At 41.5% G+C, this 18,096-nt stretch overlaps 1 protein-coding gene across 1 annotated transcript; it reads left to right on the top strand.

Moving 5' to 3' along the window:
• Window positions 1-1,064: 1,064 nt before the first annotated feature.
• On the top strand, window positions 1,065-17,516 carry RP2 (RP2 activator of ARL3 GTPase). The gene is made up of 5 exons (XM_030960799.1): window positions 1,065-1,273; window positions 10,034-10,699; window positions 12,322-12,436; window positions 13,611-13,696; window positions 14,956-17,516. The coding sequence occupies exons 1-5, from the start codon at window positions 1,136-1,138 to the stop codon at window positions 15,037-15,039; spliced, it is 1,089 nt and encodes a 362-aa protein (XP_030816659.1). The 5' UTR covers window positions 1,065-1,135; the 3' UTR covers window positions 15,040-17,516.
• Window positions 17,517-18,096: the final 580 nt, after the last annotated feature.

Here is an 18,096-nt window from a genome sequence, read left to right on the forward strand (position 1 = left end):
GGAAGAGAAAACCACTACGTACCAGTGAGAGAGAGAGAGAGAGAGGAGTGAGGAGAAAAAAGTGGGGAATTCCACTGTGAGCAGAAAGGTCAAAAAAGAAAGAGGGGATGGAGGTGCTGCAGGTGCTGGAGCAAGGATTTCCCTGCAGCCCATGTAAAGGACCACAGAAGGTGCAAATATCTGCAGTGTGGCCCATGAGGGACCCCACAACAGAGCAGGTGGATACTTTCTGGAGGAACTGAACAAAGCATCAGAGACAACTTTGAAGTATTTCAGCTCAACCACAGGAAAAAAGTCTGTAAAATCTCGGGAAAAATGTTTTTGACTGGTCAGACAGTCTGATAAAAAAAGTGTGAGTTTTTACTCTGGGAGAAAAAAACAGCCAAAGAAAACCAAGCCATACAACAAACCCGCAAGCCACAGCCAGTCATGGGAAGCCCGACTATCTATTTGCAAAGGGAGCACAAAGCAGAACGCTGGGGGCTCTTACGCCGCCGCTTGCCGTTGCTGCTGCCCTGAAACAGTTGCAAGAAGCCGGGTCTGCTGGGGCAGCGCTTCCAGGGCGGCGAGAAAGGCGGTGGCACGCGTCCCGAGGGGACCGCGCCGGTGTATCCATAGGAAAATGACGAAACGATGTGATGCAGGATTAGTTGGTTTGTATTTACACCCCGAACCGGGCGGTTTGCCTCCGACATGCACAGCTGAACCCGCACACGGCTCCGGGCGGAACACAGGTTTCACCTCGGCGGAGCGCTGGGTTCACGGGCAGCCACCGCCTCTTCCGAGCCGCTCCCGCGGGACGGGCGGCAGGGAACCCTCCCCGGGGCGGGGCAGCGATGTCGATCACGGACAAACCGCTCTGTCCCGCTCGCCCCGGCCCCCCAGCCCCGCGGTGCGCTGCCTCCGGCGGCCCTCGCCGCTGTCAGGCGCCGCCCCGCCGGGCGCGACCGCCGGCCGGAGGCGATGGCTGGAGAGGGACGGGGCGGGGAAGGGGAAGGGAAAGGCGGGGGGAAATGTCGCTGTCGCTACGGGAGACGGGAGAAAACCGGAAGCCGGCGGGGCGGGGCGGCGCGGCGCTGGCGAGCCCTTCCCCGCCGCCAGCCTCTCCCCGCCGGGCAGCGGCGGCAGCAGCACCATGGGGTGCTTCTTCTCCCGCCGCAGGAAGCCGGCCCAGGGCGGCCAGCTGCCGCTGCAGCCGCAAGCGGGAGCCGGGCAGGACGCGGCCAGCGGCGAGCAGAAGGCGCCGCAGTACAGCTGGGACCTGCGAGCTAAGGTACCGCCCCGGCGGCTCCGAGCTGGGGCTTGGGCTGCGGGATGGGGCTGGTGTTGCGGGCTAGGGCTAGGGCTATGGCTATGGCTATGGCTGTCGCTGTCGCCTCTCTCAGTGGGCAGCGTCCCGCTCTCTCCTGCCGTCCGGGGTGTGTGCTCCGGCAGGGAGCACGCCTTCCCCGGTCCCACTGTTGCGGCTCGGTCCGCGCAGTTCAATGCGTTTATTTGAACAATTAAAAAGTGTTTAGCCTAAGGATTTTACCAGGCAGTCTCAAATTGTGCAAGCGGAGAGGGCGGCGCGCTGGATGCCGCGGCTGCCGGCGGGGCGAGCATCGGTCCCGGTGCGGGGCTGCTCCCGAGGGGCTGGCGCTGCCTCCCGGTGGGACAGCGCCCTGTGGGCAGGCGGCTTGGCTGTGACAGTCCCCAAGGTGTCTGCCTGCCCTCGGGATTCCTGAGACAGCGTGGAGTCCCCTGGGTGCGTGCTTCACTCGAGAAAACCGGGATTAATGGCTGGGGAGCTGCTTGTGCCCGGGCGAGTCCCCGCGCCTGGCATTGGAGCGGAGGCACAAAACTTGTACCATGTGTCCTGACTGCCGATATTGATTCTTCCTGCTTGGGTGTTTGCGCTGCTGGTTTGGGTTTGGAGGAAATAGAACTAGCTTATTAGCCCCTAAAAAGACAGATGAAGTCAAATCCTTTCCCCTGCTGTTTCCAGAGCTCCCAGAGGCAGTCATGTAGACTCAAGCGGGAAAGCATATTTAAATGCTGGATAAAATGTATTTCTTCCTAGCATCATTTCAAGTTTCACTTCCTAAATATATAATGACATTGTAGCCCTACCAGGCCTCTGTTCCTCTCCCAGCTGCCTTCGGGTGCGGGAAGCGGAAACTGGGCAGGCAAAAAATGTAATTAATGTGATTTCAACAAATAAAATCCTCAAACCTTTAGGCCACATTTCTTTACAAAAGAAAATGCATGAACTTATTTAAATGTTTAGCTTGCTTGATTTTAAACTTGGCCAGGTGCTCTAGGGTGTCCCTTAAGTCTTCCAAGTAGATTAAGACAAGCTTAGATGGAGATGAGCTAGAGAGTGTGCGCGTGGCCTGGAGGAATTGGTTCCTTGAGGATAAAGATGAGCAGTCTGTGTTGGGCTTATTGCTTTGACTGCATAGCAGATATTTAGGGAGCAGACAGAGAAGGAGAGGAAAACTTGTATGTTCTTGTCACTTGTCACTTGTATGGAACCTATTCTCACAGCCAGAGGGGCTGTACTGAAGCCATATTTTAGTGACATAACAAAACTTGGTCTTAAAAGTAAATTACTAAATCAGCCTTTGGAATTTTTTTTTTTTTTTATTTTAGAGCAAATTGACCAGCTAAAGCTCAACAGGTATGAGAATTTTTACCCCATCTACTTATGTACAGCTAACTTTGAAAACTAAAAGAAGGAAAGTCACGATGTAGAAAGACTTGATTCAGAGAATAGCCAGCCTTGTTGCTAAGGAGATGATTGTTGTTAACTTGCTGGAAGAAGGCTCAAGCTAACATGAAACTGTTACAGCAACAACAATCTATCTCTGTGGAGTAAAAAAACCGTGGCCATGTATTGCATGTAAAACTTCCTCTTTTTCTATAAAAGACTCTTACAAACCAGAAGAATCAGCGAGTTTGGGCTGTGCTAGTGAACTGTGTAAACCATCAAATTAGCTGCTTAATTTCATACTGTACAGCCTAAGAATGGCTATTTAATGTCTAAGTTCATTTCTCTTGCTCTTTGCAGCCTTATTTTTCATTGGGCTTTTTGGGTGTAAGATTAATACATTAAACTAAGAAAGCCCCTGGAATCACCTTATCTTAGGTGAGGGAGTACTGAGCACTTGCTGCTCAGTTTGTATTAAGTGATACCCTGTCAGAGTTAATGTAGTAACTTTAAAGGTTGTCTGTGATACCTTGTCCTGCTGTCTATTGCTTTTTCATTTGTGATGCTTCACATATACTTATTTATTTCACAAGTTGTGTTTGTACACAAAGTTAAATTGAAGTCAGTTGGAAAACTTATGGCATCAAGACTCCTTTTTATCGATCCAGTGCATTGAATTGTATTCTAAACCCTAAAAACCTCAACTCCATCAACAGATATGCTAAATTGCCTTTTGATGTTTATTTCCACCATTTGGGTTGGGGATGTGTTTCTAATTTTAGGCTTTCCTACTCAGTGGTGCAGCTGTGGTTTTATAGTTCTGTTTCACAAGCAGGTTTGTCTGTAGTTCTTGTAAACTATGCTCAGTATGTTCTTACAGGTGAGTATGTCTTGCTGCTCAGACAGTCCAGCTGTCTTCCTGTAAACTAATGCCATCCTGACATGGCAGAAAAATGTAGGCACACTTGTGTGCATGTTTGTGTGATTAGGAATGTGTAGAGGAATGACTGAACCTGAGGGGTTCCTCCAACAAAACTATTTCTTCTGCTTCTGAAGGACATCATTGCTAGTTGAGCCTATTTTAATGATGTTCTAATGGCAAAGGATGATTGAATTGACACTGTCTGTCTGCTAGTGTAGCCCTAGACAAAGAGAAGTATGATGATATCCCAGTGACCATGTAACTCTTGTGTAATAGTCCCAAAAATGGACCGTGTGGTAGGATATTCTAAATAGAAAATATTATAATATGCTGGTAGTTGAATTGAAATTAAGGAAAGTATATGAGTTTGAGGAGCCTTTTCAGATTTCTATGTATTAAGTGAGGACAGAAGTTTTAAGGTATTCAAAATTTAATAAAATTCAGATTCCATTGTAAATCTGCTGGGGTCTCTGTAATGCTTTCTGAGCCTTGGGTTCAGAGTACTGGGTGGAGATTACTTATGGTGCAGTAGAAGAACCAAGGGATCAGATTATCTTGAAAACAGAAAGGAGAACAATGAACACTCAGTTTCTTGCTGCTCTGGGATTCTCAGTCCATGAGTGGAAGTAGAGCACAGTTTATTCCAGAGTCTGTTAGTACTGCATTGCATCCTGAGGACTTCTTATGTCTCTTGATGTTGTTGGGCTGTCATAAGAGTCTTTTTCTGACCAAGGGTGGGAGAGGAACTGGGTGATGCTCAGCCCTTCCCAGCCTCCTTCAGCTAGCTTTCCACCTGGGTTGGTTTTGTTTCCCACTGTATGACTAACAGCAGCAACTGAATATGGGTATGTACAGACAGGAACTGGGGCTTTTGTGCCTTGTGATGATACAAGATACACTCATGACCTCCACAGGAGAAGGAACACAAACGGCTGCTTCATCTTTTTTGCTCTTGTCTCATGTTCAAAGAAGCAGGATTAGATTAATTATGATCATAGTGGCATTTAGAGCTTAGAGGAACTTTCCTTCCCAGATGATTTTTTTAACTTTTAAGAGGAACAAGTAAAGTTTTGCTTTAGGTCAACTGACTTGCAACTTAACTGGTTTAGTTGATAGGAAACATGCAGCTATCATTGTTATTGTGCTGTGTAGCTGTATTTAAACAGTTTAAAACCTCAAGAGGTTTCACTTTTTGCCTAAGTCAGTCTTTTGTTAGTTACGTTATATTTGTGGATTCTTCATGAATGGTCTGAGCTCGTGTGGGTATCTTGAATTGTCTAGATCTTGTTTAGGTAGCCATTTTGTACTTTATTTTTGAGCATTAATAAAATAACTTTCTTTTCTCTAAACAGTGGATTTAAGGACAGACTAAGTCATGGTATCTCCATTATGCTTCCTGCTGCACCAGATAAACTCTTGCTGTTTTTCTCAAAATGTGGTCAGATCAACTGAGAAACAGTCAGAAGGTTCATATTAAGCAGTATTTCCAGTTAGATCAAATACAGGCCTGTGGTAGCTTCCTTTCTTCTTTCACTTTTTCTGTATGCAGTGTTTAGCAGTGGTTTGCTGAATGTGAATGACTGTTTTATGCTGTTATGGGCATTATGGAAAAACATGAAGATTCCCAAGAATAGAATGAAATGAGCGTTCAGACTGTTGTATTGGCCACTTCTAAAGTTAGGGTGTGCAAGAGATGCTCCAAAGTGAAAAACTATTTGCTAGAGACAGGAATCTTCACTACACTTTCCACCTTTTCTTGTTGTGCAAGAATCTTGAAATCTGCCAGTGGGTGAGTAACTTCAACAAGCAATCTCCAGAGGATGTTGCAACTCATTACTTGAGGGCACCAAACCCATGCAAGTATGAATATGCAGAAGTGTCTAGGCCTGGGAATGCACTTTTTTTCTTATTTCCCTAATGTTAATTCCCCTGCTGACAAAAATAGTGCTTAAAGCTTCTTAAGTTGATGTGCCTACCCTATAGGCTCAGCTTTTAATGTCACTGGGTCAGCAGCCAACTTCTGTATATTATCAGCTGTAAGTTCTTTTCTGAACTGCCATCTGTAGTGACTTAGAGATAGGGGATGATTTTTTGAGAAGATATTAAAAAGAGAAGACCTTAGTGTAAGTGGTTTAGAAATACTTTACAAACTGTTTGCTCAGCAGCCTAAACAAGGCTAACTAGAGGAGAACTGTAACCTGTTAAGAACAGCAGTACCTTCTCATATTTGTAGGGGTGTATCACTGTTGACTGAAACTCCTTCCCTGATGGAGCCTGTGAAAAAGTCTTGCTAAGACATGAGCTCATACCAGAAACAGTTCAAGATGTTGGGATCCTTTGATTCTAGGTACAGTTACCACTAACAGCTGTGAAGATCTAGTACTTGCAAGCCTTTTTCCAACTGGGAGCTGCCCAGTTTTGTTGCCAGTAAACTGGATAGTGGTGGCTGAAGAGATGTATGTCATGTGCAGCTTTCACATAGCCTCTGACCTTCTTGCAAGACAAGTGTCTGCAGGAAGCAAAGCTGCTTAATGCACCTTGCACTTGTAACAGGATGCCCTGGAGCTGTAAGGAGCTGTGACAAACTCGTTTGCCTTCACTTCTCTCCTTTTGTTTGTTCTTTCAAATCCTTGCTCCTTACAATTTATCCTGTAGCCCTTTGTAACAGACTTCTCACCATTGTGTAATTGCTCAGAAACAAAGATTAGGCTTCTGTGGCTGTTATGAGAAGGAAAAATATTAGCCCTGTAAGAAGGGCTGGCTTTTTCATCATCACATCTGGTTATTTTAGGTCATTCTATGGAGTAATTCCTGAACCTGTACTTAGCCACTTCAGTTAGGAGGCTTCAACTCCTGAGCTGTGCCAATATCTATTAATGTGCAATTCTCATCTACTCTAAGAACTCTTTAAATTCAACTGGAATATTAAAAGCTACTGCTGTGAATACTGGCACTTTTTGAATTTTATATCAGCCAGGGGAAAAAAGATGTTTAAAAAACGTGTTAAGGGCTGGAGAGTAAAGCATCTGTCTGGGTAAAATGGTTTTTGAAACTTTATCCAAATACTAAGGACAAGTAGATGAGTTATCAAATAGTTGAGTCTTCCTGACCTGACATGTGCTTAAGATTTTATAGCCAGTGGAGCACCAAATGAATGGGCAGAGAAATATATATAGCCCTGGTTATGGTTGTATGAGACTGAAGATTTTACTTTCTTCTGTTTCTTTTGGCTTTCCTAGTCTGCTTTTTTTTGCAATGTTGCCAAGACAGAGCTTAAGAAGCAGTTGATGTTCACTGCCAGGGGAAGGAAGGTGGTTGCAGTGATTTAATATTAACCTGTTGATGATACCTGAAGAGTTCAGAGATGGTGAATGTGCACCAAGAAGGCTGATGGCATCCTGGCTTGTATGAAAAGAAGTGTGGCCAGCAGGACTAGGGCCATGACCTGTGCTTGGCACTGTTGAGGTTGTACCTCAAATCCTGTGTTCAGCTCTGGATTCCTCACTTCAAGAAAGACACTGAAGTTCTGGAGCATGTCCAGAGAAGGGCAATGGAGCTGGTGAAGGGTCTGGAGTACAAGCCTGATGATAAGCACCTGAGGGAGCTGTGGTTGTTGGAAGAAAAGGAGGCTCAGGGAAGACCTTATTGCTCTTTACAACCACCTGAAAGGAGGCTGTAGGAGGTCAGGGTTGGTCTCTTCTCCCAAGTACCGAGTAGGATACCGAGTAGATACCGATAGGATAAGATGAAAAGGCCCCAAGTTGCTCCATTGAGGCTTAGATTGGACATTAGGAAAAATTTCTTTATGGCAAGAGTTGGAATGGGCATCCCAGGGAAGTGTCAGAGTCACCATCCCTGGAGGTATTTAAAAGATGTGTGGATGTGGCAACTGGGGACATGGTTTAGTGGTGGACTTGGCAGTGTCAGGTTAAGGGTTGCACTTGATGGACTTAGAGCTCTTTTCCAATTTAAACTATCCTGTAATCCTATGGGCATATAAGGTGCTGCTGGATGCATCCTCATAGTCATGATTCTGCCTTCAGGCCTGTTTCTCTGGCATGTTTCTTTCACCCAGGAGAAGTGAAATATTTATATCTGCTATAGTCTTATATCCTGTCCTCTCAGGGGCAATAACCCAGTGGGGGGAGAGAGTATCAAATCTATTCCATGCAAACTCTCCAGTCTGTACTGCAGTGTTAATCAATAAATACTCTTAGTCTTTAAAAGGATAACTGCAAAACAAAATCAGAGGAAATGTGCAAATTTCCTTGGCATGGCCAACAAACTGAAAAGTAAAAGCTGTGTCAAGGTGGAACTCTTAGTTCTGGAAAATAGGCAAATAAAGAGGAGCTCCTGAATCTGATAATAAGCTGAAGTTTTATCTTTAACTTGACTACTGTTGGTACTCAAAAACTCTAATTTGAAACTGTCTATAAGCTGTGAGTTTGCTGACTAACCAGCGTTTTTCACCTAGGCCTAAGTAAAATTGCAGAGTGAAGTTTCACACGTCCTTGCAAAGGCCACTGGGTAGGATGAGCTAGTGCTGCTTCACAGGCTTTGTAGAGCAGAGTAATTCAGAAAGATGTGCTTGGGTTCCAAGTTTCAAAAGTGCTGTGAGTTCTGGAAACACTGAACTTGTCATTCCTAAGAGAAGTAACTGTTCCTCTGTGCCTCTTTTGAAAGCAGTGAGTCTGTCTCCTGTGATCATTAAAAAAAAAGCAACACCCAACATACAGATATACACAAACATACATACATGTTCTAGGAGATGCTTGGGGAGAATATGTCCAAAAGCAATTTTGATATTTGTTTTCTCAAGTAAGAGGGAATATGAGGGTAAGTAACTTGTATATTCAAATATGTAACATTACTTGAGACTAAGGATCTTGGAGAGTTTGAATCCAAAGCATGCTGTGTGACTGAGTCTCCATGAGGTGTCCCTTATCTTTTGAGTCTCCCAGTTTTATTTGTAACACTTCCAGCTAACTTCCCTGGATGTGTACTTGTGGTGTTAAATATGATTGAGGAGAGAATTCTAGGAAGCCATCTTCATTGTTGCAACTTGCATTTTATTTGGAAGATTCACCAACTGCAAAACTCCTTTCTTGTCTGAAGGTCATATATGTTGCATAAAATGAAATAAATTTTCTCAGCTGGTAGAGATTTTTAGCTTCCTTTGGCTGTTTCAGTCAAAAGCTACCAGGGCTGGTTTAATGAATGTCTGGTGCTAGCCCATTCTGGTTTATACCTTTTCCTGGCCTCTAAATATTGTGTCAATGTTAGACATGCTAGGAAGAAGTATTTTTAGGAATTGAACTACATCAAAACTGTGGTAATACATGATAACTGATTATGGTACAGCAAAGTTTAGGGGCGTCGAGGCTGATAATCAGAGAGCAGGTTGGTGAAGAGGTCTTGTGTTAGTCATTCACTTACACACTTCTAAGTGCTATTTTAATGAGCTTTCACAAGAGGGCAGAGTAGAATTTGCTCCAGGAAATTGGCTTGAGACTTAACTTACAACTAGAAATGAGCTAGCTCAGATTTCTTTGGTTTTAGGACAGCATGGGCTGTATTATTCATGCTTTCCACCTGTACTGCATCCATCCCAGGTGCTGTGTGGCTTGTGAGTTGCTGCTCTCTAAAGGAGAGTGCCAGGGAAAGCCACAGCCTTCCTCAAGTGTTCTGCCCCAGCCAGAGGGATGCTGGAGTGTGGAGGAGATCTGCAAACATGCCCCCTGTGCCACCACTGCCAGTTTTTGCTTCTTGGACATAGCTAAAACAATCTTGTATGTTTTGTTAGCACAAAAGTCTTGTCATTGTTAGCACGAGATAATGCTGTGGCACACATTAATGAGCTCTTTGTAGTTTGCAAACATAATAAAGAAGATACTGTTTGACAGCAACAAGATTTCCTTGCAACATATTGAGGTAAAATATGACCAAGAAAATTACTCAAAAAAGAAAATACTGTGTATCTCCAGCCTTATGGATCTGTAGAAAATACTGTGTATCTCCAGCTTTATGAATCTGTAAGTATGTTGGATAATTTATTTATTACAGTTACTACTCTACCCAGGACCATCATCCTTGTTGAAACAGATCAGAGTCTACAGTTAAAACTAGGTCCCCTTGCCCCTTTCTTTATTAAAGGACGAACTGAGTTGCTTTTTTTTATTCCCCTGGAGATCTTCAGAAGTGTAGTTTCAGTTCTTAGTTATATCTCAATACTGTGTATTCCAGTAGTTTAGCTGAAAGAGTTGCTTCTGATCTTTCATCACTCATTGAAGACCCTTGTGGCAGTATATCCTGTACTATTCGGTGGTACTTCAATCAATGCAAGTCAAGGGGCATTTAGCATTTTAATATTCTCTGTATTTGAAGACTTTAACCTTTTTTTTTTTATTTTATTCCTCCTTCAGATTGACCCCAAAGATTACACTTTTTCCGGACTTAAGAACGAAACTGTGGGTCGACTCCCTGGAAAAGTAGCAGGGCAACAATTTGTCATTCAGGACTGCGAGAACTGTCAAATCTACATATTTGACCATTCTGCTACAATCACCATTGACGACTGTGTAAATTGCCAAATCTTTTTAGGACCAATAAAAGGCAGCGTGTTCTTCCGTGACTGCAAAGATTGTAAGTGTGTGGTTGCCTGCCAGCAGTTCCGCACACGGGACTGCAGAAAGCTGGAGGTGTTCTTATGCTGTGCCACCCAGCCCATTATCGAGTCCTCCACAGGTATGAAATTTGGATGTTTCCAGTACTATTATCCTGAGCTTGCTTTACAATTTAAAGATGCTGGTCTGAGTATCTTCAATAACACGTGGAGCAACATCCATGACTTTACCCCTGTGTCTGGAGAAAATAACTGGGGCCTTTTGCCTGAAACTGCTGCAGTCCAAGATTATGTTCCTCTGCCCAGCTCTGAAGAGCTGAAAGCTGTCAGGGTTTCTACTGATGCCACAAAGAGCATAATACCCATAACTCGAGGGCGGAGACAGAAAAACAGCGATGAATCGTGTTTGGCCGTGTTTTTTGCCGGTGACTACACAACTGCAAATGCCAGGAAGTTAATTGATGAGGTGAGCAACCTTTGTCTTCATTCAGGCTTTTCAATTCCTAATTCAACATTCCTGTGGACAGCCTCTGATTCTCCCTGAAGGGGAACTTTAGAGGCTCTGTTTGTCTACTGACCATACTGATCAACTGCATTGTTTAAAACTTCAAAGCAAGGTAGGAGACTGAATCTCATTTAATCAGTCAGTTGCTTTACAGTTGGCATCCTGTGAGTTGCACATCTGTCCTCTAACAGTTCTGGTGTACTTTTCCATCATGGCACAGCAAAGCAATGCTCTGAAGAAAATATGTAGTTGATTTGATATAGAGTAAGTGATTGACAATGCTTGTGAGAGGGATGTAACCGATTAACTTGTTAGCTTATTGTCCTGAAAGTCTCAGCTAACAAAAGTCTGTCCTGAAAGTTTTTCCAGTACTAAGAGAGAGTCTTAAAAAAAAAAAAAAGTGTTAAAATGTATCATCTCCTGTGTCATCCAGTGTTGGAAAGTCTTTTTCTGAAAAGGGGCAGTGAGTGTTTGTCATGGCTGGTCAGCTGTCTTCAATGACTTAAATAGCTTTTTTTAATTGGTCTTTCTTTTTTTATTTTTTTTCCTGAGAGACAACAGCTTCCAGGCTTGGCTGAGTTTGTACTTTCCTGGGGCTAAAACCTGGGAGTGGCTGGCTGCTTTCACCATCCTCAAGTGCCAAGGATGTCACAGAGTAGAGCCAGTAACCATGGGCTGCAGCATCTGAGAGTGCTATCTGCAAAAACTGCTGATTACAGTGTTGTATGATCAACTAAACATCTGGTGGAGCTCTTTCCCTTGGGTTTTTATCTGCAAGGAAAGAAAGCTGTAGGGTGTCTCCATGCCTCCCCACTGCCCAGCTGGACTTTCATGGGTCTGAGCTACTGAGTTACTTGAGTGAAGGGAGATAATGATACTTACGGGTGGTTTCTTTTCTGACAAAGGAATAGCTACAGGAGGAGCATAATAGATGTGTTCTCCTCTGTTAGTAGATATTTAGAAGTTAGAATTAAGAAGATGCTAAAGGACTAGTTAGTGAGTTTCTGTGGAAATCTTACTGCTCTGCAGATTAATGGATGTTTTAGAAGTAAAAATGTATTTGCTCCTTTCCCACGTGCTTTTAGTTTCATATCAGATTTGGAGTAAAAATGAGGGGGTGGGACATGTATATATGTTTTCAAATGTTGTTAACTCTTGTTCCAAAACTGAAAACTTAGCAGTGGATAGATGAGAGTCTGAGCTAATTCTTGACTGACCTATTGCAGACTAAAGAGAACTGACTACTTGTTTCCAGATGCTGAATGCCTTTAACTCCCATTAGTTTCTGCTTGTGAGGGGTTGTGGGGAAAAACACATAACCCTGGGCCCTAATATATAAAACAAAAACATTCACATTTATTCCTCTAGGTGCACTAGGGCAGAGGAGAAAATCTGGATGAATGGAATGAAAATAAACAGAAGTGTAGAAAAAGCAAATGATCTCTGAAAAGAGCAAAAAGGGTCCCTTTGCTCTGAGGCCTAATGTGTATGGGAAAAATGAGTCTATTACGGTGTAATCTGGATACTCAAGTTGAACTCTGTCTTAGAAGCATTTTTAACATGAATTCTTCCTCTGTTAACAGATGACTAGCAAAGGCTTTCAGCTGGTACAGACTAAAGAGGTTTTAATGAAGGCAGAGGATGCTCACCGAGTTTTCCAGCAGAGTGCATTAGAATTCATTCCACTGCTGGAAAAAGGTGAGTTTGTGTTTTCTTTCTCCTCTTGATATAGGAATCTGTCGCTAGAGAGTTCTGGAGAAGAAAGAAGAGGAATGAAGGGCAAATTTGTGTTTCAAGGGCATTCTGTAAAACCTGTTGAGATGAGTTTTGGAAGCCTCAGTGAGGCCCTAAACCAGCCAAAGCTCCTGAAGGCATCAGAAATGAGTTATTTCACATTTATTTTGTGTTTCTAGTTTCTAGTGGTCCAACTGCACAGTTCAGGAGCAGTGGTACATGCAGATCTGCCTGGAGTCGTCAAAAAAAGCTCGTGCTTTTAGACTATTTTTTGACTTGTCACAAGTGCTGCTCACCACTGAGCTGTTTGGTGTTTCTGCATAAATTATTTAAGCAAATCAGTATAGGTGTACATAAAGCAGATGAGTGTTTAAAATTCTTGTTTGTAACTGATGTGCTGTCTGAGTATTTCAAAAGCCTTTCTATTGATATGACTGCAGTTGGGTTTTGTCTCTTCTTTCAGAAGTACTGACATCTTGTTATGTGTTACATGCTAAAGCTCACTGCACATTCCCAAACTTGGTAGCAACATGCAGGTTTTTTCATGGTGACATGAGAGGTCTGTGATGCTCATTGTCAGAATAGGACCGGAGTAAGTGCGCTTGTAAGATGGTAGTCCAGCTTATGGGCAATACTGCAGTTATGTGGGAATGAATACCATGTTCAGAATGAAACCAGAGAAAGCAGATCTGCAAATAGTGGGTGAGAACAAGTCTAAAAATCAGGCAATTCACTATCTTGGGACTGAAGCAAAAATGCTTGAATGACTCAGTCCCACTCCAGATGTCTGTGAAATGGCTCACTATTTGAGCAGTGTAGTCTGACTCACTTCCATCATGCCTTGACTCCTTAGCATTTTTGTGCTATTGCTGCCTTTCAAGAAGTAAAACTAGAATCCTGTCCAAATCTCTGGAAAAAAAAAAGGCATGAAATTGCAGATAACACTGTACTTTTTTTTGTAACATGTTTAAGTCTTTTTAATTCTTTATCTTCTGTTATGGGGCTGCTCAACCGAAAAAATAAAATGCTTCTTGCAAGCTTCACAATTCCCTATGGGTTGAGACTATGGGCTGAGAAATCTACTGTTTCAATGCCAAGCTTAAAAGTATTATTGATTTTAGATGAACCTGTTTTCTAGGTCCAGTGGTTGCTTTGGAATTCAATGGAGATGGTGCTGTGGAACAGTGTCGAAGCACCGTAAATGAAGTTTTTAGTGGCACCAAGGTAGGCTGGTGTATTGCTTTATTCACAGAAAATATTACAGAATGTGTAGTATGTCAACACTATATCTTGACCATGAAATAGCTCAAACAATCTTTTTCGGTTCATGGGTAGTAAAATTGGAATATCCTTTTGTTGTTGTTTTGATTTTTTGTACTCAAAACATGAGTTACTTTTTGCTGACAAGAAAATTGTCCTAGGAAAGAAAGTTCTGAATCCCCATATCCACTGAAGAATACAAGATTGCCACTTAAAACTGTTATTTCACATAACACAAAATCAAGTTCTATAATTGTAGTATGAAGAAGATCCACTAAAGTCTTGGTTTTAGTCACTTAACTGTGGTGGCCTGTTTATTAAACCACAACAAAGATAATATGATGGGATTTCAACTTTTTTCCATGTTTACTTTTGCTGTGTAGGATACCACAGAATGCCTTCCTTCAAAGACAGTGTTCTTTTTTCTTCTGTCAGCTTCTTTAACTTCCTTACACCACACCTCCTCTCCCTTTCTCTAAATGGCAATGGATTTGAGAAAGTTTATGAAACATTTAGAGCACTCCTGGTAACAGGAGAGTGACAAACCCTTTGCTTTCAGGCAGTTGTTCAAAGAAGACCTCAATATCTTTAGGACATCTAGCATCCATGCAGCTCCCTGCTGTCTTTCAGTTCCTTTCAAAAGACTTACTTGGAACTAGGCTGCCCAGTTTCTGGAAAACAGTCATCTTGTAGCTGGAGCTTGGACTTTCACATACATTGATATATTTTGAAAAATGAAAAAATAAGTGAAGTTACTTTTTAAAAAATAGTCATCTGCTGGAGAAACAATGAAGATTTTTTGAGGGTAATATAGCACAAGGAAGTCTTTCTTACAAACTCTCCCTTTCTATTAAAGGAAAGTAGCAGTCTAAGGATTTTGTGTATTTATTTTTCCCCTGCTATCCTGGAGAGAGTTGACTTTACCAATCAAAATACATCTAACTAGATGCTAACTGAAGCTGTGACCCCTAAATAATGAAGCCCCAAGCTCCTGATCCTGAAGGCAAGGGTTAATGCAGCCAGCATGTGTGCTAGGGAAGGGTGGCAGTAACAAATGGTGGATGCATCAGGGCTGAGAATACTGGGATTTGTTCTGTCACACAGTGGGAACCAGCAGAGTTGTGTCTCTCATGAAATGCAAAACTAAAAATAAGCATTACTGGTTCCAAATGAGCACGACTGCTTTTACTGATGCATGACTATTTTCTTGTTTAACAAAACAGGTTTTTGTATCGGAAAGCAAAGCATCAGCATCTCAAGATGTAGACAATTTCTACAATTTTGCTGACATGCAGATGGGAATGTGAAGTTTAGCATGAAGGTGCTCATGTACGGTTTGTCTTAGACTTGGACGTCACTTGGCTTGAATATTGCAGTAGTTTTGTCATTGAGTTTTGTATTTCTCATATATCCTTTTTATAAAGCCACTGGTGGTTTTTAATACAATATTATCTGAACTTGAGTAAACTGCATAGCTAGCCATGTGCATTGTGCTTGAAACTTAAGTTTAACTTCAAAAACAATTGAGCTTTTCTACTAACTTTTTTACAATGATTTCTAAACATCTGTTGACACTTGAATGTTTCTTGACAACATCTAATGATTATACATATTTTAAAAGTGCAATGCTGATCCAAGTTTGATGCAGTAGTAATTGCTATCTTTCACTCAGACACATTGTTTAGAAAGTGTATTTATGTGAAATTTGCCCTTCAAAATTTTCCCACATGCAAATTTGTCTTTACTGGGAGTCCAGGAAGGAAGCTGTAGTCATTTACTTTTTCTGAAAACTTAGTCTGAAATTAATTGTCTTTGTAGCATGCTTTCAAAAGCAGTTTGGGACTTTGGCTAACTCTCCTGCAGCATGCTTTTTGAATAAAGTTGTTCGCAGCAGCATTTGTGGTGACAGTTGTCACAACAGCATTCTGGAAAGTGAGCACTCACCAGTTTTTTTCTGCTTTAGGGTGAATCCTGAGCATGAGTGCTCTGCTGAAGCTGCTCTAAGGTTTGCTCAGGTTCTTTGGTGATACAGCTGCCTCTGGCATTGCCAGCTCACACATGGGATATATTTGAGGTTTCTTTGCACTTGAGCAATAAACCTCTGGCATATTGTTGTTTGCTAGAAGGGACATAGCCAGTAGTCAGAGAAGGACTCTGATGGCATTAGAAACCCCTTCTTCCTTGCTAGACCCCAGAAGAAGGCTTTTTTTTGCAGAAGTAATATAGAAAGTGCTGTAAAATGCTACACACTGCCATAGGATTTATTTTGTATTAACTCTAAGGACAGACTGAAGAAGTACTACCAGCATTTTGTGAGATGCATTTCAATAGTGTTCAGAAATAATGCTTATTGCTAAATAATGCATATTAGAATGCAAATCTATATGGTATTAAATACATGATTGATTTATTTTTGCATATTACATCCTTATTGATTTTTCTGCGTGAACTTAAAGCTTCAGTCCAGGTTTACAAGCCCTCTGTAATACTTGAACCAATTGTGCATGCAGACACACAAAACCAAATTTCATAATTAAATCATGGCTTGCCAGTTTGCATAGCCTTTACAATTCATTGAAAGGATTGGGGCTGTGTTGAGGTGCTAAAGCCATTTCCTCATTGTGGTCATCCATCAAAAGGGAAGATCTTGCAAATTTTAACTGAAGATGAGTCTTGACTCATCAGTTTCACAGCTCTGGAGCTCCAAAGTGGGTGGCTAAAAACATCTCTTTTTTTTTTTTTAATTAGCACATGAAAGACTCTCTTCTCCTGAAATTCATAATTCTGTAATGCCCAAGAGAGGTTCTGAATTGTCATTTTGTTGCTACTGGGCAAATGCTTGCCATTAGTTTAAACTCAAGAATATGTCCTTAGGACCTATTTTTATAATTATTCATAGATTAAATAAGGAAGAATATGTCCTGAATAAACTAAATCATTGGTGTACTAGAGGTAAGAAAATTGCCACTTCTTTGAAATGCTTTTATTTAACAAAGTCAAGCTGCCACCAGAATTAAACTGGTAGCAGAAGTTACCACTTACTTGCACTTAGGCAGCCAGGAATTTTTTGGGTTTTTTTTTGGTAAGTGTGAGGTGAGGCCTGTAAAAAGAGCTAAAAATTTTATCTTACACTCCAAAGTACTAGCACAACTCATCAGTCAACATTTACAGGAACTAATCTAGACATGTACAGTGAATATTATTTTGGTATGGACAGGACATTGAAATTGTATAATGTACTTCAGAGCTGGCATTATGTGATTTGTATCAGCAGTACATATACCAGACTATCTTGGTCTCTAAACTTTAACATGTAATATTTCCAAAGTTAGATGCTGACACATGATTATGTGTATGTTTATAGCTTATTTTTTGTATCATCAACCTGTCCTGGAAACAAAGTGCTAAATGGACTTTTGTGACTCCTGTTGCTGGAGGACAGGAAGATTAACTGAAAATTAATCTAGGCTTGAAACCGTGGAATAACTTTTCTATGCTGGGAAAAGAGCAGTGTTGCTTTTTTTTTAACATGGATGGTCTGTTTACCGACATCAAGAATTTTTAATAAAAAATCCCTAAATAATGAAGGAGTTTCTCAATCCAATTATTTATCTATCTTGTGATTTCCATTTCTTGCTAACAGGTGTTAAGAACACTTCTAGCTTAAGAGTCAGGAATTCTTTGCATTACAGAATGGTACGTGTTTAATGTATTCTTCGTACATTTCTTGTGTAGCTTTTAATGTAATTTGTATTGCACTGTGAATGTGATTCATAATAAACATTTGAAATATTTGAACTCTGGATTCTGAAGACTTCTTAAAATTATGGTATATTGAAAAACATAATTACATTATATTAGGTATAAAAACTGGGATATTAAACAGGGATATATCTTGAAATAGATACTCATAGCTAATAGAAAATAAGCTTTAACTCTCTAGGCATTCGTCCTCTGAAAAAAGGTGATTTTTTTGACAGCAGGGATTTTTCCTCATTCAGAGATTGTGGTGTTTATAGTAGTAAAATTGTTAATTTAGAAAGTAGGTCCATTTAATATCTGAAAACCAGTAAAATCCTCCTGAAAATAGGCAAATATTTAATACATTTCTAAACACGGCTTTAAACTGGTCAGAAATGTGACTTTTCCTAGCAGAGATGGTCCAGGTAACTCTCACTAGGCATAGATGTTTGGAAAGAACAGGAAGAACTGTATCAATACAATTGTCTTTTGAATATGTTGAGTAAAATTGTGAAGCTCTAAAGTATCAAAGCTTTTGGTTTACCTTTAGCTATTATTGTACAAGTTTACAGTTTGGAAACAATCTTGTTACCCCAGTTGGATGCAAGTTGCCTAATAATCTT

Source organism: Camarhynchus parvulus, chromosome 1 (genome assembly GCF_901933205.1).
Source record: "Camarhynchus parvulus chromosome 1, STF_HiC, whole genome shotgun sequence".
NCBI classification, from domain to species: domain Eukaryota; kingdom Metazoa; phylum Chordata; class Aves; order Passeriformes; family Thraupidae; genus Camarhynchus; species Camarhynchus parvulus.

What these genes read in the sequence shown, in the direction of transcription:
- RP2 (XM_030960799.1), top strand. Translation starts at nt 1,136, where the DNA reads ATGGGGTGCTTCTTCTCCCGCCGCAGGAAGCCGGCCCAGGGCGGCCAG. An exon ending in GCTGGGACCTGCGAGCTAAG is followed by an intron (nt 1,274 to 10,033) that starts GTACCGCCCCGG and finishes TTCCTCCTTCAG; the next exon opens with ATTGACCCCAAAGATTACAC. An exon ending in CCAGGAAGTTAATTGATGAG is followed by an intron (nt 10,700 to 12,321) that starts GTGAGCAACCTT and finishes CTCTGTTAACAG; the next exon opens with ATGACTAGCAAAGGCTTTCA.